This window comes from Vipera ursinii (genome assembly GCF_947247035.1).
Source record: "Vipera ursinii genome assembly, chromosome: 1".
Classification (NCBI taxonomy): domain Eukaryota; kingdom Metazoa; phylum Chordata; class Lepidosauria; order Squamata; family Viperidae; genus Vipera; species Vipera ursinii.
Window position 1 is genome coordinate 40,874,951 of NC_139512.1, and position 22,025 is coordinate 40,896,975.

The window sequence follows — 22,025 nt, forward strand, 5'->3', positions numbered from 1 at the left end:
TTCCATTTTCTCTCGTATTCTAAATCTATAAAATGCAGTAGATAAGGCACTTCTTCAAAGATGGATTCTTTGTGCTAATGCAGTACCTAAACATTTCACAAAAGCTGACTGTCAGCTAAACAGATGGGGAGGAGAATATTGAATTCTATCCAAACCTGATAGATTTTGTGCCTGAAGCAAAGGGGCAACATGGTGCCCCCACATTCCACCTAGGTACACCCAGCCTAGCAGCCATATAAACAATGGTTTGCTTAAAAGGTTCGGGGCATCAGAAAAGAATGATGCCAAAGAGATGGAGGTATTGTCTTTTCCACAAAGGATTTGCTGTCTCTGCTGACTGCTTTACCTAATGGTCCTTGGATCCACCTATCTGTTTGTTGTCTTTCTCCCCTAACAGAACAAGAGAAGTGCAAGCTGAATAACACTGAACACCTGGAAAAAAGAATAATTGTGTGAGATTTATTAATTTTCTGAAAGAAATTTCAATAGATTCTTAAGGCATAATTGCCCTAAAATAAGTATAGTAATAAATGTTGCTGGAATATGCTATTAATTAAAGCTATGATATTTCAGAATGATGCTGGCAATGATGGTAAACACTTGCCAGTGCATCCAATTATTTTGTGAATGGACAAAGATGAAAGAATTGTAACTTTTCCCAATATTACCAAAGCACATCTTTGGTCCTTTTTTTGCCTTGTCACAAGTCAGTAATTAAATTAAACTAAATCTTTTTCAAGATCATTTAAATGTGAACAGATGACATCTACTATCCTTCTGTACAAAACCAATTTCCTTTGATATTAACATTTTTCCTAATACTATCATTCTCTTTTCAGGAAGCAGGTAGATTTCTGCCTGACATCATAAGGAAAAGACTGAGCAGACAAATGCTTCATATTTATTTCCAATATGCCTCATCACTGCCCGTATCAACTGCTTCCAAGGCACTGAGACATCACAGGCAACATATTTAATGCTAGAGATATAAAGAAAATCCACACAACAATTGAACAAAAAAGAGACAAATCTGTGTTGTGCTTCTTCCTGGAAATCTGTTGCCTGCGATAAAAGTTGACAAAGGCTTCAGAGATAGGTGGATGGCCTGGAAGGCCATTCAGTGCACATTTGAGAACAGAGAGAAAAATTCTAGCAGTGACATTGAATCCAGAGATTCAATTCTGAAATAGGTAGGACATTAGGGGGTGTATATCAAAATTTCAAGTTGCATTAAGTCTAACTTGGTATTCTCTCTCTTACTACTTTGCCATTGCTAAATGTCTGGAAGCCATCATGTTGGGGAAGCCTGCCCTAGAGAGTAAATTACAGATCTGGCACAAAAACAGTGACACATGGGAAAGTACTGAGGAAAGACATTACATATGATAAAAGGTCTGGAGAATATGACAGCTAAGGAAAAATAGAATGAGATGTGTATAATTAGCACCGAGAAGAGATAATTAGGAAATTATGATAGCCATTTTTAAATTGTTGAAGTGTATGCTGTCACATAAATAATACATCACTTTTGTTTTCTGTTGCAAGCAGAGAGTAGAACTCAAATAAATAAGTTTAAATTACAAAAATTACAAAAGAAAGAAATATTAGGTAGGAGGAGTTTGGATGGTATCTACAGTAGTCAGCTATGCTGTAGGAATGGATTGCTTTTACCATAACCAGTTTGGTCTAGATGACTTTCTGTAATATTCTTCAATTTAACATTAATCTTTCTCTTGACCAACCATAGACAATGTTTATGAAGGCACTGAATCTCAATTAGCAAAATGAGAAAAGATATAGCTTTGAAATACTGGACAGATATTATGATCAGCATTTTTGGTTTATATCTTCATATAGAAGTTTGAACAGCTTTCTTGGAAAAACCAACTTCCTTATCCTAAACTTAGTCATATTTACTTATAGGGTCTCTTCCTCCCTTCTTTAATTTGGGAAGCTCGATTATAAACAAGAATAAGAAATGCCTCCACATTTACCGAGACACAACATGCAACCTTTAGTATAATGTTGTGAATCAATAACAAGAAAATTGGCAAGACTGGCAACCTTGCTGATTTACTTATTTGATTTATAGCCCATCTTTCCTCAAGAGCTCATCTGACAAGAAAGAAGACAGATGGTACTCTTTGAACTTAAAGTGTGTCTTTTAACAAATGTACAAATTAAGAACAAACAACCTAAGAGACTCTTTGCTAATCCAACATTTTATGCCTCACAATAAATATATTCAGAAAGCTCATAAAGAGCAGTAGAGAGGGTAGGGTAGTTGTTCCTTAGCAGTTAGTAGTCATGGCTGCCTGTGATTAAGAAAATAGTAAACAACCAACAATACTACTATCAATAGCTTAATATTTAATGAATTTGAGTCTCCTTGATTTAAAAAAACTTGCTGGGGGGGGGGGATTAAGTCCATTGCATAATTAATAGAGATGGGTGTTCTTCCATTCTTTTTGCAATCATAGGAGTGCCATTTCCATCTCTTTTTATCAGCATTGACTATCTAGCATAGATTCTATTTCTTGCCTGTATTGCGGGGGGACATTCATACTGCTTAGAGTTAATATTGGAAGACAGTAGATTTGAACTGATTGTAAATCTTGACTTGGGAACATCGATCATAACCCAAAATTCTGCACAATTGCACTGCTGCGTGTTCGTACAAAACCATATAAGTTTTCTTCAAAAAATGTGTCAATCTAAAAAACTCAAATAGTTCCATCCCAAAAATATATTGATACTACTGATTTCCATCTTCTTTCCTTGGGAGCCAAGAATTCATGGAATAAAAGAACTTAATAGATGTCACTTATTCAAGGGAAATTGTTTTACATTTTAAAATACAACCACCTGTCAGTGGTCTACTCCAGACTGAATTGTCCAGCACTTAACTACGCCAGAATTACAACCATCTGAAACAGAAGGGACCAAGATGGTCAATGGCCTGATGCACAGCCACAATCAGCCTTTAGAACAATTAGAACACAGCCAGAGTAGAACAATTACAACAGAAGAACACGCCACACAAAGCAAGTTTTTGTTTTCAACAGAATATCTTCAGCAATTAGCTGAATCTTTCTAGCTTTTCCTAAAAAGCAAAAAAAACTGTATATTAATTTTTATATAAATATGTTGGTATTTTTGTTAATATTAACTAATCAGTATCAATATAGTTTTTCTTTGGTTTTTCATCAATGTGAGTTCGTGGTATAATGATGAGTTCTGGTTCTCTATTCCATGCCTCTTGTACTCCTCAGCGTGCAAAACTGGTCAGTCTGAGAAGAAACCTTTTTGAAGAATGCTGGAATATTCTGTTACCTCTTTGGACCATGCTAAACCTCCTTCTAGTGTAGTTCCAGCATAGGAAAACACACTTGCCAATATCATCTGTTTTAAATGCATCCCTGCTTCTGAGAAAGAGTAACTAAAGATAAGAATATGTATAAGGGGAAAAAAAGAGTCTGTCAATCATGAGGAACGATGGGTGACCCTAGGAGCAAATCTGCAAAGCTCGGCATTTTGCCATGGGCCACCTGGATCCCTTCTGTTTCAGCTGATTGTCATTTTGACATGGTTAAGTGCCAGTGATTGCCAGAGCAGACACTCTGCGTTATAGGTCAGCCACTGCCAGACTGCTGTATATAAAAATCTAAAACAATTTGACTTGAATAAGTGACATCTGCTGTGTACTTCCACTCCTTTGCTTGTAATGTGACTCCTATAACCTCAGAGAACTGTTGAGATGATCAGGGCCTTATTTACCAAACATGGAAAGCTTTCATTTAATCTTTTGGAATAGAGCTTTTTTGTTGTTGTTGTTCAGATTACCCACCTGTTGAAGAAAACCTGTACCATTTGATATGTAGCCGCAGAATCTGTGTTCACATTTTCAGATTTCCAGTTAGGTCAATTCTACACTACACTACCCATATCCTACAGTCCTGAAAGAATACTATTATGTCTAGGAGCAATTCTGACCCCATTTGTAAAATATATGAGGAACTTAAAGAAGAAAATAGTTAAAAATCCTAGAACCATTTGCATTACTGTAGACCACGGGTCGGCAACCCGCGGCTCCGGAGCCACATGCGGCTCTTTGAGCCGTCTCCTGCAGCTCCCAGTCGCCCAGTGCGTGCGCACCTCTCCGAACGGGAGGAGGTGCGTGTGCACCACTCCGAATGGGAGGAGGTGCACACGCACCTCTCCGAACGGGAGGTGCGCACGCACCACTCCAAAGGTTTGGAGAGCTGCACGCGCACCTCTCTTGCACCTCCGCCCGAACACCCGTTTGGAGACCTGCTGGTGTTCGGGCGGAGGTGCGGTTTGGAGACCTGCTGGTGCCGGTTTAGAAAGCTGTCGCGGCCCGCAGCAGCTTTCTAAACTGGCACCAGCAGGTCTCCAAACCGCTGTTCGGGCGGAGCTGCGCGCGCACCTCTCCGAAGGGAGAGGTGTGTGCGCAGCTGCACCCGAACACCCGTGTCGAGACCTGGTGTTCAGGTGGAGGTCGGGCGGCAGTTTGGAGGTCCCGGGGGTGGCTCCGGCGACGCCCGGGCTGAAGGCGGCGCCGCAACCCAGCGCCCGTCACCACGGACACCCGTCGCCGCTGGCGTGCAGGTGCGTCCATCGGCACCAGCAGGTCTCCAAACCGCTGTTCGGGCGGAGCTGCGCGCGCACCTCTCCTTGGAGGTTTGTTTTATGCGCATGCGCGTGCGTGGATGCATGCGCACGGCTCCCACATTTTTTTATGTGTGATGGAACCGGTTCCCAGTGGCTCTTTTGCTTTTTCAGGTTGCCGACCCCTGCTGTAGCCTCACTGACAGTAACTTCTAAACAATACAAGTTGGGCAAAAAGGTATAAAGTTTAACTGTGAAATATTTCAGTATTTATTAGACGCATGTCTAGATTTATGTCTTTAAGAATAATGCACTTCAGAATTGATTTAGAAATCAACTAATTTTTACTTCTGCTACTACAGTCAGCTTGGGGGGAAAAAGAAGAAAGGGAGTTATGGCCCGGTACCTGCCAAATTGAGTAGTGTCTCAATCACATAATCCTTAGTTGATCCAGGAAAAACTATTCTTAAATTTTATTCAATGCTATTTCATAGTAATTAGAGATTCTGGGTACACGGTGATCACATTCAGTTTCTTCTAGTGCACTGGAAATGTTCACTCTTCAACGTTACTTTATTTTTACATACATAAACTAACTGTGTGGGGAAAGATAAAATTTAAAAGCTGTCTTCATTTCTTGTCTGCTTTGCAAAAGTTATTTTCAACCATAGATGCTAATACTTGCACTTCATTAATACTTTCCTCTTCTGTTACACAAATCAGAATAGCTGGTGTTAGGGGCATCATGCATGTTTTATAAAGGTTATAAAGGTTTATAATGGTTATAAAGGACTCAAAATGGAAAGTTTTATTATATTGTCCTTCCTTGGAGATCATCCCATTTGTAAATTGCTTGGTATTTGTTCTAGCTGAGAGTTTAAAACACAGGAGATCACCAAGAACAAATAAACAGGATAAGGAACTACAGTGGACATAAAGCCATAAATATAACAGTCTTGAACTGACACAAAGATAAAATACTTCACAGCATGAAGTGTTTTGCAGAACAGGTGAATTTGGATGCCTCAAGTGCCACAATTTAGTAGGATGGATGACAGCATGTAACAGTACTTCAATAGTACAGCAAAAAATTTTCAGAGATAACGGACAAAAATGTTCACTGGAAAACTATTACAATATTTGTTTGTACCTGGACCAAGAGCAGCAAATTGGTGTCAGGTAAAGGCGATTTTAACTTCAAAGCTTGCAGTAACTCTAAGATGACACTGCGGGATAAGTAGAACTTATCCCTTTCCTAAAACAAAGGAAATGAGTGTTAATCATATTTTTAGTATAATAAAAGTGTGTGTGTTGACAGTTATTTCTACTCATATTTTCCTGCATACACATGGTGTACCCAAAATCAAGGCTCATGCACAATTTATTATATAAATTACATTAAATGTTTGAACTAATAGTTATTTTCTTCTAAACTGTTCTTAATGGCAGATCTTCCTTACTGATGAATGATCGTTAAACATGCCTTAGTAAGATGTTTACACATTTTAATGTAATGGTCTCCTTTAGATCATCTACTACTGGACTGTGGCACTTGACTTTTGCTATACACTGTCATATATCTGTTGTCTGCATAGATGTCTGTATATGCATACTTATGTGCATGTTTGTATATACCCCTATGTAGATGTTTAGACCAGTGGTGAGACTCAAATATGTGAACAACCGGTTCTCTGTGTGGATGCCACTTCCAGAAGCCCATTCTGGGCCTGGGCAACAAAAAATTAGCTACCAGTTCTGCCGAAGTGGTGCAAACTGACTGAATCCCACCACTGGTTTGGATACTGAACATCAATCTATTTCCCCTCTCCCTATTGCTTCTGTGACAACTGCTATTCTGTTCTAAATGTCCCACAAGTGTCCAGATCAAATGTGGGTAAAAAGGACAGATAGAAACAGCCACTTCTTTTCCCATTCACTTCCCTGAATGAAAACATCATTGTAGAGGAGTTTCAATCCTTAGAATTTAGGATCTCAGCTATAGAATATGAATGAAGATATTAACTCAAATTAGAACTGGAAAAAAGAGGGATCCTGAGAGTCCTACCTAGATTGTAATACATCCAACAGTATTTTGGCTTGCAAGATAGTTTCCTATGAATTTTTTAGTTGCATTTGCAGCACACTGGCCAAAGTGTGCCAAAACTAATAGGTATGTCTATACAGCAGGGAATGCTTTGTGTTGCATAGATATACTCTCTCTATTTTACTAACTAGTATTAAATAGCACTTAGCAATAGCATTTGGACTTATACACCGCTTCATAGTGCTTTACAGCACTCTGAGTGGTTTACAATGTGAGCATATTGTCCCAACAATCTGGGTCCTCACTTTACTGACCTTAGAAGGATGGAAATCTGAGTCAGTCTTGAGCCGGTCAGGATTAAACTGCTGGCAGTCGACAGAGTTAGCCTGCAATACTGCATTCTAACCACTGTGCCACCACAGCTGAATCAAATACTCAGTTGATTCAAACCATAATGGTGAAGGTCAATATATATGGACACTTCTGATGGCAACTGTAGCATATAGAAGAGGATATCATAGAATATAAGAGGAAAAAATGACAAAGAACACAAATTAATGAGCAGAATGAAAAAAAAGAAATAATAGTTATGTTGTTGGTCTGTGAAATTAAGGGAAACAGGAAAGATGTGATAGATCCTTGGATGAATGAATGAATGAATGAATGAATGAATGAATGAATGAATGAATGAATGATGCAGCCAATGAATGCATTATGGAAAGTGAAGGTAGAGATTTAATTATTAACGGAAACTAAAAAGTATATTAGAAAATATAAATTAGTGACATATAGATTACTGTAGGCTTCTATGAAAGTAGGAATCCATGGGGGTATTGACAGTTACATGTTTCATTCAAATGAACATAAACTACAGAAGAGCCAGGAATGAATTTGGAGGAAAAGTGTGCAACATTTTGAATGAATGTGATCCAGGGGAAAAATATTTTGTTATATGACATAAATGGATAGTTAAGAATGAGACAAGAGAGTACAGAAAAATGGTCTGTACTACTGATAGTCTACTGAGGCACAAAATAAATGGGAATGGTGACTGGGCAGCATCAGCTTAGCAAAAATGCTTTTTTACAGGCATATATCTTTTCATACAGAGATATGGAAAATGAATGGATCAAAAAGCACATTGGATCTGGTTGTTTTTTTTAATAAAAAATGACAGAATTAGTGATGGGTAATGAAAAACTCTGAATGAGGGACCACAACATTTGGTAGCATCAAGAGTGCATCATGGCGACTTCCAGTTAGGTGTCATGGTGTGACGGGAGCAGGAAGATGGGGCTCCATCTTCCATGTTCGATTTCGCCCTGCTTGGGGACCCTAAAAAGGGTCAAAAGTCACCCCGGAGAGGTGATGAAGAAGGAGGGGACCCTCGTTGATTGTGGAGGGCCGGCAGCCCCTCTGTTTGATCTGAGGAAGCCCTCCAAACAGGTGAGGGAAAGACTGACTACACTTCTGTGTCCAGTCAGAAGCTGCTGACAACTCAAGAAAATAAGCACTAATGAGCAACTTTTGAGCAACGTGGAAGGAACTAGATTAGACTTTATTCTCTCTTTATGATTTTAAGACTGTTTCCTGGAAAAAACCACCCAAAGCAAAGAATCTGATGAGAGAGGGAAGGGGAATTTCCGCCCCATTCCCTCAGGAAAAGAAAAGCGGCGAACTAATTGCTTGGGGGAAAACAGAAAATCACAAGATTAATTTGGAACCAATACAAATATAAAGATTTGAAATTTGGGGGCCAAAAGTATTTTTGACACTTTTTTAGAAAAGAGACTTGAAAAGTTTGTAATATAAGTTTGGATTTAAAAATCTGGAAGACGGCGTTAATGACATCTAGTGGAGAACTACTGCACTACAATTTATTATTAAAGGAACTTGGCTTGAAGCCCAGACTCAGATAAGACTCTTTTTTGTTCCTCGAAACTTTCACTTTTGCAGACTGCAGCTGGGAAAAGGGAAAAAAACTCTTGGGCTGCTTATCTGTGTTGGGGACCCTATTGGACTATAAAGACTACATACAAAGTGTTCCATACTTATCCTTAAATGGTAAAAAAAAATCATCTTTAACACCTGACTCTGAAGCTCCCAGCTTGATATACCAACAAGAAAATGTTAATGAATCTCAGAAAGAAATTCTATGTTGAAATCAATCCAACAGACAATTGTTTTATTTCATGATGAGACTAAAAAAATGCAAATGAGATAAAAGAACAATTTTCTAATCTAAACTTACAAATCCAGACAATGACTACAAAAAAGGAACTAGTAACCCAGAAAACAGAAGGAAAATTAGAAGAAACGGATCCAAAGATGGAGGACCTAAAGGAAGGAATTAACAGACAGATACAGACAAATGAAAAAGTATAAGATGCAGTGGTAACACCGGAAATGGAAAAGATATCTTACTTGTCAAGATCTCAGAACACATTTGAGGATAAGGAAGAAGAGATGATTGTATGGATGATAAAGCTGTTAGGAGAAATGCTGAATATTGACAAAGAAGAAATGAAAAGAAAAAATGAAGGAGAAGGATGGAGGCTGTTTAATGAAAATATAAAGGGGTTGAGCATTCTTCCAAAAATACTTCAATCAAATTCTCTTCCTCATTCCAAACTATATATACAAAAACAGAGGAAGAATTACTTGATGATTCAAATGTATTGATTTTGGCAAAGGAAGAAAGCTAGAGTAAGACTGAAGAAAATAGAGGTTTTGACCTAATATATGGGATATTATACTATTAAACAGATGTTTGAATATGGTTTAGAAAATAGATAATTGTTAGAAATAAAAGTATTATTACAATTAGAAGGATAGGATTTGTAGCTAGAATATTATATTTTGTTATGAGATGGGAAATATAAAATTCTAAAAGGGCTTGAATAAAGGAAGTGTTTGGTTACCCAAATATAATTTATTCTGAGAAAATTATAAGTGATAGAGATACTTTGAATATTGAGGGGAAATTAAAAATTTTAAAAAGTGGGAAAAATAAGATATTGATTGCACAAGTGGATTTTAAGTGCAAATGCAATTGAGATATGTTTTGGCTAGAAAAGATGTTATAAACCGACACTATTGATATTATGTAGAATACCAGAAAAATGTGATAAAGATGTCTATGTGTAATTGTATATGTATTAACAGTAACAAGAATTGTATTTGCACAGTGTGGAAAAATGCATACCACCAGAAGAAAAGAGGATCAAGGAAGCACTGGATGGTGTAATATTGGAACTATACTGATAAAGTTAATATGTACCACCGAATTACCAATGGACCCAGACAACATGTTGTTTACTAAGTACTTATGATTGTAAAATTAGAAAATTAATAAAATATTTTAAAAAAGAGTGGATCATGGAAAAAATGGACATGGAATTAAAAATAAAAAAGATACAAGAAACTAGATTGGAAGCAAAATAATTGTAGGAAGAGAGAGTATAAGGGCTGCATAGCAAATCCTATCAGGGAAATCTATAATAGTCTAGTTTCTTCAGAGTGTATCTGGGTGATACACATGCACATGTGCTTGTGTGTATCTATTTCTATCATCTCTGACTCTATCTCTATCTCTACTCGTATGTGATTTTGTGTTTGCATTTGTGTGTGTACATGTGTTTGTGTCCATATTCCAAAGCTTCAATCTTCTCTGAGTCAAAGGATTTACATTCCATAAGTGAAGAGCATGTCATACAGAGAATTGCAGTCATGTCATCTCTTATTCTGCTCACTGAGCAGCTTCTCCTAGTACATAGAAAAATAAAGGTGGGCTTACACACACAAACACGCACACACACACATAGACTCTGGTGGTGCCTGCAGTTAACAAGTATGAGTGTTTACTAGATTTTCGTTACTTTTCTAGTTGCAAATACTGGAAATAGCAAGCAACCTGAAATCAAAGCAGATGTCTATGATGAAAGTGGTCATTCCTATTGACACAGTCACCAAACATCATATTCTGCAAAAGGAATTACATAAATATAGTTGGACCTACACAACTATTGTAATCTGAAAGGTAAAAAACTGCAGTCATCCGAAAAATCCAAATAAGGCAATGTATACAGTTCTCTGTTGCTACTAGGCAAATATTTGTTTTGTTAATATACTTCTGCCCTCTGTCACATCTTGCACCCTCCATGTGAGGTTGGTCACAACCCTCCAATCAGTTCTTAAGGGCCTAAAGACCTGGCTCTGCCAATTGGCCTGGAGCCCCAGTGGGGGAAAAGCACCCTGGAGGTGGTTGATTGAGTAACAGCAGATCCCACCTCCCCACATTCTGCCCCTGCCCTCTCCAGGTGTCCTTAGATTTTAAACTTCGGTTTTAATTTACTTATGTTTTAATACAGATATATTTTTATGAATGTGTGCCACCCAGAGTTACCTTATGATAAGATGGGCGGCCAATACATTTTATAAATAAATAAATTTTATTTTTGAACTTTCAACTAAGTTTGTTGGCTCAACATTATGATTGATGTTTTAAATATACACATTGTAATGTAGACTGTATTTTTTATTATACTTTTAGTTGTTAGCTAATCTGAGAGCTCTTTAAATAGAAAAGTGAAATATAAAAAAAAGAATGTCATTTTTAATTGGTTTTAAAATACCACATCGATATTGAAACATTATTAATTTTTAGAAAAATCAAATGTTGATACATAAATAAGCCTTCCAAACTGGACACAATTTTCTGGTTCTTTGCCACTTTTAGGGGAGGTTAACATGACAATCATTTTTGCCTATAGTTAACATTGTGATTATCCGTATTAAATAAAGTAGAGAAAGTAAAATTAGGATATCAAAATCCAAAGCTAAACAGAAGGTCAAAATCTTTCAAGAATAAAATAGCAGTGAAACCTTCTGCAAGCTTTCAATCCAACATCTGCACTCAGTAAGACAGAAGTGAATATGAATGTCCTAAGGGTTATTATAAAAGCTTCAAAACAGAGCTTTAAAACATTGTTTGGCAACTGCAGCCTGAAGGCACAAGCAGCTCTTAGCCTACTTTGATGCCCTTGTGTGTAAGGGTAGCATTCCAGACAGTGTTGTGAAAAAGGCCATCATATCTTAAATTAACACATTTATTATGCAAGGATGATGCCCTTTTTATTTTGCTTATAACATAAGCACCAAAAAGAGGAAAATTTTATATTTGGAAGTGTTAGAATGTATCTCTACTTAAATAAATTACACATAGCTCATGATGCCCGGAAAAAAATTGGCTGCTTCATGCTATCTGGAAAATTGCTAGTAAAAAATATGCAGCTAAATGGGCAAAATGTTTAACTGGCCTAAAATAGTTCAGATGTTTCTCTCTATTTTATAACAAAAATGAGAAAGAAATCCTGGCTTGATTATTACCCAGTCTTTTTTGGCCTTTGACAACTGAACAAACAAATAAGAGCGTGTATCCCTAGATCACTTTTCCTAGATCATAACTGAGTAAGAACAATGTTGGGTATGTTAAATTGAACTTGGCCTGTTCAACTGCTATTTTAGCCACTACACCATGTTACTTTTCAGTTGATTGGATGCATTATGAACTCTCATGATGTGTTAGCAGCAAACAAAATATTTCATTATCATCTCTTTCCCATTAAAATTGATGCTAGGTGCAAATTAAGAATAGGACAGAATCTACAAAACCTCAAGAATGGAAATATTTCCGATAGAAATGTTTTTTTTTTACAAAGAAGCATATATATCACACTTTTGCAGGATTAACATCAGATTACAGTAATTTTATCCCAAATTCATAGTACTTTGTCATATGATATGCAGTTGTTGTTGCTATTATCCCATCCGGATAGTTATTTAACAGGATGCAAGCCCATTCAGTCGATTACTCTCTCTTAGTGAATTATCTTAAATCTGAAAGAATGAAGTCAACTTAAATTTGCCAAATTTTTAAAATAATGTTGTCAAACTTTCATGTATAAACCTGCTCCTAGCTAAAGGATTATACCATTTTTCATTTAAAAAATAAAACAGACTTGCCTAAATTACTGTTCTGCTGGAAAGCATAACAAGGCAATGTTTCATCTCTCTGAAAAGAATTTTAAAACAACCACAATTGAATTACCTTTGTGAAAGCTCGGTGACATAAGCCACACAGTTCAATCAAATAAGCCAGGGTAAAGATGGCATTCTGAATGACAAAGCTCAGCAATTTTGAAAATGGCTCCAGCAGGCTCTGTAATAATAACAGCAATAATCATAATTATGTCAGAATACTTCCGTGCCTCTGCAAAATGCACAATGCACATGTTATGAAATTTTCCACCCTAACAAAGCTTTTACTTTTCACTTGGAAGGTGCAAAGCTATAGCTGTCCAAGCTGATTCATCTCATGGCTGATACTCAGGAATTTCCCAGCCAGTCCCTTGAATGAACTTCTGGAGGATGTTTCAGGGGAGAATGGAACTTTCCCTCTGGGATAGTCACTAGATAAATGATGAGAGTTGGCCCAGACTGCTAGCTTCTTTCATTGGAAGAGCAAGCAACAGCACCAAGGGATCAATTTATGCCACTCTTTTGGTGACTGAAGGCATTAGAAACTTCTAGATCCTTCACAGCATTTCAACTGCAATGCTTCACAGCAAAGGAAATTCAACAGCAATCATACATCATCAGGTTGTAGACATCCATCAGAAACTCCCTGTAGTCCAGATGGACTGAAGTAATGTCTACATTTCATAAATAAATAAATCAGTGCTAAAGTTCTCTAGAAAGAGCCCCTCAAGATTGGTTTGGCTAAATTTGCTAATTACTGATTCTTGTTCTGCTAATACATCTGATGTGAAGCATCATTGGGCATGGCTATGTTAATTGTTATGTTTTTACCTTGGCTGGTGTTTTATGGGCTGCCGCTTTATGTGCATTTTGAGGGAGGGAGACATGTCATTCTGTTTTTTTTATAATTTTTAACATTGTTAGCTGCCCGGAGTCATCAATGTGAGATGGACAGCAATATAAATTGAACAAACAAACAAACAAATACTGTAGATACAAAGAAATACAAATGCACAATCATAGAATAAATGAAATCTTGGTGGTTTCTGATATCATTCATAATGCTATTCTTTTGGACAGTCCAAGGGATTGAAAGTGCGGAATAGTGTTATGGTTGTTCTTCTCCTTCTGCTAGGTCAGTTCCAATTTCAGTTGGTGTTGTGTGGAGAGGGAAAGGGAAGAGCTAGTCCAAACCCACATTTTTGAAAAATTCCTCAGGGTTTTAATATTCCCTGTTCCTGTTTAACATCTACCATGAAGAAACTGGGTGACTTTATTTTTGGCAGGGGATGAAGTCTCATCAGTACGCTAATGATACTTATTTATACATCCCTCCCTGGGCTTATAAGTGGTGTTGTTTAGATGTTTTCTCAGTGTCTGGAGACTGTAGGGGCCTTGATGGGCAACAGTAGGCTTCAGGCCAAGTTCAGCAAAACTGGGTGGCTGTGGATTTTAGGCCCTCTTGGATCCAATGATTTGATCTTTAGTTCTGGATGGGATAGCATTACTTCATATGAACCGGTATACAGTTTGGGAGTTCTCCTGGAGTTCTATCTCAGTTTGAGGAACAAAGCATGAAAAACTGGCAGGGTTACTTCATTCAGTCATTCTCTCTCAGTCTAATTCACCTCACAGAGTAGTTTTTATGGGGAAAATAGGAGGAAGAAGGAGTATTAGGTATGCTCAACACCTTGGGTTGCATATGGAGGGGGTGGGGGGGGGGAAGGCAGGATAAAAATCTAAAAAAAGTGACAGCCACAGTAGCATAGCTACTATTAATTTGATCCACAAGGTAGATGCTTATTTATGGGCATCGTTGTGGTTGTTGACCAACATACTATTTATTATGACTGGTTGTGCAGTCAGCCAGCTGTATAGACTAGATTTGGCATTTTTATCTACTTAGTGAATCCTTCCCAAGGACTTGGGATAGGTAGATTTTTTAAAAAATTATTATTAGGACACATTAAATTTTAATATTAAGGTAGCTGCCTAGAGTCATTGCTGAAAGATGGGTGGCCATATAAATGGAAATCACAAACAGGACACCTGAACAGATTCTGTTTTATGCTTCAGTTATTTCCTTTATCCAGGAGAACTCTAAAATGTAAAAAGCTGATGTAGAAAGTAAATACAGATACTCAACATATCTTTTTAAATAAAAACAAATCTTGCTGTATTAGTATTAGAGCAGCCATTTAGTTTCCCACTGTTTCCCTTTTAACTTACCCTGGCAGCGCTACTGGTGGGAATCTTCAGCAAACAGATCATTATCCTTACACTGGAATCCAGTGAACACTTCAGGCAAAGAAGGATACAGAAGAATTACAAGCTATTCTCACATGTTCATTCAGTATTTGGGAATGTCAGATTTATCAAAGAAAGGCAGAGCTACACAATCAATAAACACAGAATGGGGAATTCAACGTAATTCCTGGTTTCCAAAAGAACCTACATGCTAATTTTCAAAAGAGAGACAGAGAGAGAGGAAACTAAGTTCTTAGCTCTCATGTATGCAAGGAATGCTTGAAAAGACTGTGAGAAACACTACTGAAGCATCAGAGACCAATGGTGCAAAGCTGTACAGTGGGAACAGGCTGGGCAAATTCCCCTTGGCCACCTTCTCTGAAAGCAATGTAAGTCTTTCACAGGTGCCAACACCTTGCTTCTTGCTGGATAGCAGGTGAACTATGATACTGGCCAGGCACAGGTACAGATCAAACAACAACAAGGTAAAGATATGCATCCTGGGGACAGGTATAGCCCATAAAGCTGGCAGCACTAGCCAGTGCACATCCTTAGGCAAGAACGCATGTTCAACATTGTGCCTGGCTTGCTCCACAATCACTGATGCTGAAAGGATGGACAGAATCCTTGGTGCATAATAATAATAATAATAATAATAATAATAATAATAATAATAATAATAATAATAATAATAATAATAATAATAATAATAATAATAATAATATAATTTCTATACCGCCCTTCTCCCGAAGGACTCAGGGCAGTGTACAGGGCAATAAATACAATAGAAATACAATGTACAAAAGTTAATAAAGAATTAAACATTGTAGCCCAATTACAGTAAAAATAATAAAATTAATATTAAAACACCCCAAACCCATCAGACCAGGCCGGCTTGTTCAAATAAGTAAGTTTTTAGGTCACGGCAGAAGGAGCGAAGGTCAGGAGCCAGTAAACCAGTAAACGGTTCCAAAGGTCTGGCGCGCCCACAGAGAACGCCCTCCCCCTCGGGGCCACCAGTCGACACTCTCTGACCGACGGCACCCTGAGGAGGCCCTCTCTGTGGGAGCGCACTGGAGACTGGACGATAGTTGTTTAAAACAGCTGGGTCCAGGGCAGGCTTCTTGAGGAGGGGTCTCACCACCGCCTCCTTCAAGGCGGCGGGAAAGCTACCCTCTCTCAAAGAAGCAGTTATCACTGCCTGGAGCCAGCCTCGTGTTCCCTCCCGAGCCGCATAAACCAGCCAGGAGGGGCACGGGTCCAATAAACACGTGGTGGAGCTCAGCTTCCCCATAATCCTGTCCACATCTTCCAGAGTCACAGGATCGAGCTCCTCCCAGATGACATCGCCAAGACCACCCATGTCCTCACCGTCAGACTCTGCCCAGTCGGAGTCCAAACTGGTCCGGATCCAAGCGATTTTGTCTGACAGATGTTGGCTAAACTCCTTGGCACGACCCTGCAAGGGCTCCTCCCTCACCTCCTGATTAAGGAGGGAGTGGGTCACCCTAAACAGGGCGGCCGGGTGGTTATCTGCAGACGCGATGAGGGCGGCAAAGTAATTAGACCTTGCCGTCCTCATCGCCGCGAGATAAGACCTCGTAGAGGACCTTAGTTGCAATCAGTCGGATTCAGACCGGCTGGACCTCCAACAGCTCTCTAGGCTGTTGGAGCTGCCTTATTAATGGCATCTATCAGAGCAAATGAGCAGATCCACCTTTGCAGCTATCAGTTCCTATCTTTGCCACACACAAAAAAATTCCAAGAAAAATTTCCGGTGGCCCAATTATGAATGGCACCACTGTCCCATCTCATTTCTACCACCATTTAATCTCCCCACACACAAACATGAAAACATTTGACCACAATACATACACATAAATCATAGTACATGTAGCCCAGAGTAAAATAGAGGTACATAGATAGTTCATTTATATGCCTAGTGTTGTTTACGGTGACTGGATGCAGTGTTTACTTCTCAAGTATTTCAGACACAGGTCTCTCCCAGAATATACCAGAATGAAATTGGATTATATAAACTCTACCTTAAGGGGCAAAACACATGGTAGTTTGGTAAAGAAAGTTTGAAACTGGTTGCTGATCGTTGTCCAAAGATTGCTTGGGGAATCCATTGGCAGAGCTTCCATAAATGTAGCAATGTTTTCCAAGCAGCGTAACATTCCACCTCCTGCTGGCAAATTCTTTTTGGTGTTTAAACCCTAAGAAAATAGGTAAGCCATTCAGGCAAAAGATGTAAAATAAAAACAAGAAGGTATTTTCATTTTGTTTAAAATGTGTATATATCTAAGCACTTCATATTTCTTCTCACAAATTTGCTACAATAGGCAGCCTTTCTGCTTCATAGGTAATGGTGTATGTTAAATCTCTTAAGAAGAAAAATATCAGAAGTTTTTTTTTTTAATATCCCTGTCTAGAGAAAGAGATCTTTCATATCCATCATCCTGGGTTTTCTTGATCACTCAATGCCCTTTGATAACATTGATTACTGTATCTTTCTAGACTGGGTTTGTGGTTTAAGAGTGGGGGGCACAATGTTGCAGGGTTTATCTCTTTCCTCCAAGGCCAGTTCCAGTTGATGTTGGTGAGAGGGAGGGATCTGGCCTGGAGCCTTGCTTTGCAGGTTTACTTGGGCCACTACACTGTTAAATATCATCAATATGCTGAAGAGATACATCTCTACTATGGATCAACCAAGCAATGTCATTGATATTTTATCTCAACTCTGGAGGCTATGGGGTTTTGATGAGAGGAAACAGGCTTCAACTCAACCCAAGCAAAACAGAAGCTATGAGTTACAGGGTCTTTGGATCGGGAGACTTTTCATATTTAGTTCTGGATGGTGTTGCATTTGAATGGGATCCATTCCAGGAACATGAAGCCCTGTTGATTTCAAGGGGCTTTATTCAAGGAATCTGTATATGACTGCAGTATGATATACAACAGTGGTGGAATTCAGGCAGTTTGCACCAGTTCGGCAGAACCAGTAGCTAATTTTTTATTGCCCAGGCCCAGAATGGACTTCCGGAAGTGGCATCCACATAGAGAACCGGGTGTTCACATATTTGTATCCCACCACTGATACATACATTACAATGAACTACTTTCCCTGGCATTTGGCAACCATCTCCTAAGCGAAAGGAATAATGTGATAGGATGTTCCTTTAGAGTTTGTTCTATATCAGATGGAAATGAATGACTACTTTCAAGAGTGAAAAAAGGACAAATTTTTTTCAGTTCAGTTCTCATATCTCAAAGTAATTGCAATTTTTCTGGGGTTGTGTGTTTTGTTTCCTCATTCTTCTTCCTCCCTGCCCAGATCTCTGCTGATAAAGAAACAGTTTCCTCTAGCCAGCAATATGATTTTTTTTTTTGCAAAAGGATTCGGTAATTAAACTGAGGGCTAGATGCAGCCTTAGGGCAACAGAATGGCCACTCCTATGTTACACAGTTGAATATATGTATTCAGCTTGCTGCAGTACAAGCAAATTTTAGAATGGAAAATACTGTAAAATGGTAGAAAATGAAACACTTGTTCAATACATCTGATGGGAGAATAATATCAAGTGTGAACCTTAAAGAACTAGAACATACTAACCTCTAAGAGTTGGCTCAATGCAGCTATAGAACTCAGCTCACTGAAATCCATAAGAGAGGTGGCCAACGTTCGTAAAAAGTTTCCATCTGCAAATGAGAATTGTTTCAGTGGGATTTCATGTGAACATAATCCAGTGTGTCAGAAATAAATGATAAGCACAGCATATTACCCTTGATGTTGCTCTGAAACAGCTGTGGAAATATACCATTGGGAGCAAGCTGATGGAAAATACAACGCAGAAACTGCTTTGCCACACCTGCAGCATTCCCTGGGATCATCATACTGGGGTGGGTGGATGTTAAAATAAAGGAAGAGAAAAAGAAGGGAAAAAATATTGTGATCTTACTAAAATATTTCATCATGAAGGAACCAACAAGAACACAGGTGGGCCTTCATGAAAAAAACAGATTATTTGTACTTTACAGCATGAAAGAAACAAGAACTAGGAAAAATAAAACTACAATCCTTCTAATATAAAGATCTAATATAAAGCTCCTGTTATTCAATCTAAATGGTAGCCATTACATCCACCAGTGTGAAGACTTTTCCATCAAACAAAATTATTTTAATCCATACACAGAAGTGCAAAATAACCCTTCCATACAGTGCCCGAATGTCTTAGATCAGAGGTCTCCAACCTTTCTTGGTTGGTGGACCAGAGGGAAAGGGAGGGGGAAGCATTTTACACATGCATGCCTGCACACACACAAATAGGGCCGCAAGCGTGCGTGATGCAAATGGGGCAGTGCTAGTGCCCATGTGACACTCACTAGCACTGCCCTCTTTTTGCCACACGGCACCCATTTTTACCACACGGCACCCCATTTTTGCCATTTGCATAGCAGCAGCGGCACTAATGTGAGTATGAGCGCGTGCATACACATGTGCGTACTGGCCAGCCAGCAGGGCGTGGCCTGGTAGTGGGCCACAGCCCACAGGTTGGGGACCCCTGCCTTAGATGTCACACAAGCATAGATTTGGGGTTTTCCAGGGTTCTGAATCATGTGGGTTGCCTAAATAAGTAGAAAAGGCTCTCTGGTTCAGATCTCAGGAGCTTGATGGTAGTGGAGAGGCCAGGCATGCATATTTGATTAAACACATAAGTAGGATATCAGATAGGTAGGCCATACAGGATTTTATCCTATAAGCAGAACCGAACAGGTGTGATCTAATACTAATAATTTTTGGCATACATACACCACTACAAAATGCAAATACAAATGCAAATACAAATAATGACTTTGTACTCTATGTGTTAGGAGATGTCATCAAAGAGTGAATAATCACATTATCACAAATCAAGAGATGTTGGTGCCCATGTGAATTTTTCCTTTCTCTAAGATTATCTTATCCTATTACACTTATGATGTGCAATTACTGTGGAATGTCTCCTTTCTGTGCCACTCAGTTAATATCAAAAACTCCAGACTACCAGAAATAAAGCCATGATGTGACTATTTCTCACGGCAGAATTGTCACATGCTAAATACAGACCTGGGTGGAAATGAGTAATGGATTTCTCCTACATGATCTGAGACTCCAGATGTTATGTGACAAAAGACATCATGTTATGTAGGTCCTTAATTAAATGAATGGTTTTGTGAGGATATTCAGGAGTTACCCATTTCTTTCTAGATAGCTCCCTATCTCTGTATAGTTTATGAAGAAAATAGGTTTATATTGCAGTGCTTTGATCCAAAATTATTTATTTTTCATATTTCTAAATGGCCCATCTCGCAAAGAGGGGCTGTATATGGATTTAATATCGCTGTTCTACTTCAAAATCAAATATTCACAAGAAATATTTGTATTTTGTTTGTTCTGTAGGCCTGTTGCAAATAAATGATTTTCATTATACTGTACCTTTCTGCTTGATTAGAAAAATTGGTACTTGAAGCCAACCTGGTGAGGAGGGGGAAAAAACGGGATGGGAAAGGAGAGAATTAAATAAAAATGTCATTTTGTTCAATGAAAAAGTTGGAACTGGTTATGCAATCAAATAAAAATTGAACTAAGATGACTTTATCACAATCTTTTGTTAGAAAAAAGCTGCCATAATGATTTTGTAAAAGGGCTGTATTGGAGCACTCTCTGATAAATCTATTTCTCCTTATTACAACAATAAAGAAGGGTGTATAGTTCGTATGTAAGAGATCCCACTTAAGTTAACAGTATTTTCTAAAGCTAAAGTTGGGAGATTTCCTAAAATGGTAATTTAGGGATACTAATGCAGGCAACAGTGATCTAAATTATGAGACCTGATATGAGGCACCTTCCTTTGCTGCTCCTCTTTTGTCAAAGGTATCAGTTTGTTATCTGCCATTTGACTTAACAGATAGCTTTAAAAGGGGTGCTTATTAAATAACACGATGGTTCTCTGTGCCCTCCTTTACATAGAAAATGAGAGACACGTAAAAGGTTTAGATGATGTGACAGTGTAACATCAATTAAACCTGCTCCTTGGTGTCAATCAGCTGGGTGGGACAAAGGAAGGAGCTGGATTGGGGAGCTTCAGACAGATCTATTCATTCATTTATTTATTTATTTTTGGGACTTATATGCCGCCCTATCTCCCAAGGAACTCAGGGCGGCTTACAACAATAAAAACAACAATACAAAAATTAAAAATGAATTAAATAACAGCCCCAAAATAAACTAACTACAATTAAAAATTAAAACATATTTAAAAACCCATCATCAATCCAGGTCAGCCTGATGGAAGAGAAAAGTTTTGAGGTCGCGGCGAAAGGACCGGAGGTCCGGGGCCATCCGAAGCTCAAGGGGAAGCTGGTTCCAAAGGGCTGGTGCTCCCACAGAGAAGGCCCTCCCCCTGGGGGTCACCAGCCGACATTGTCTGGCCGACGGCACCCTGAGGAGGCCCTCTCTGTGTGAGCGCACTGGGCGATGGGAAGTCGTCCCCGGTAGCAGACGGTCCTACAAATATCCCGGGCCTAAGCCATGTAGGGCTTTAAAGGTAAGTACCAGCACCTTAAATCTCGCCCGGAAGACAACTGGTAGCCAATGCAGCTCACGCAGGAGAGGTGTAATATGGGAGTATCGGGATGCTCCCATCACTACCCACGCGGCTGCATTCTGCACCAGCTGAAGCCTCCGGGTGGTCTTCAAGGGCAGCCCCATGTAGAGAGCATTGCAGTAATCTATCTGAGAGGTAACGAGTGCATGAGTGACCGTACGTAGGGCATCTCGGTCCAGATAGGGAGGCAACTGGCACACCAGGCGAACCTGGGCAAATGCCCCCCTGGCCACGACTCCAATATGATCTTCAAAACTGAGTCGTGAGTCCAGGAGGACGCCTAAATTGCGCGCCCTATCAACGGGAGGCAACACCTCTCCTCCCATAACCAAAGATGGAACCTCTTGGACGAGTTAAGATGCCAGTACGTAAAGCCACTCAGTCTTGGCCGGGTTGAGCTGGAGCCTGTTCTTCCC

General features: G+C 39.0%; 1 protein-coding gene across 3 annotated transcripts in view; it reads right to left on the reverse strand.

The window, feature by feature from the left end:
* The window catches only part of UNC79 (unc-79 homolog, NALCN channel complex subunit), a gene marked incomplete at its 5' end in the record, with an annotated part of 150,964 nt that overhangs the window by 24,116 nt on the left and 104,823 nt on the right, over window positions 1–22,025 (reverse strand). For all 3 annotated transcript variants that reach the window (XM_083379454.1, XM_083379453.1, XM_083379455.1), the window contains 7 exons: window positions 5,780–5,884; window positions 12,783–12,893; window positions 14,942–15,010; window positions 17,005–17,178; window positions 18,576–18,661; window positions 18,745–18,857; window positions 20,439–20,477. In XM_083379454.1, coding sequence (XP_083235580.1) covers window positions 5,780–5,884; window positions 12,783–12,893; window positions 14,942–15,010; window positions 17,005–17,178; window positions 18,576–18,661; window positions 18,745–18,857; window positions 20,439–20,477 — 697 coding nt within the window. The remainder of the gene's footprint in view (window positions 1–5,779; window positions 5,885–12,782; window positions 12,894–14,941; window positions 15,011–17,004; window positions 17,179–18,575; window positions 18,662–18,744; window positions 18,858–20,438; window positions 20,478–22,025) is intronic.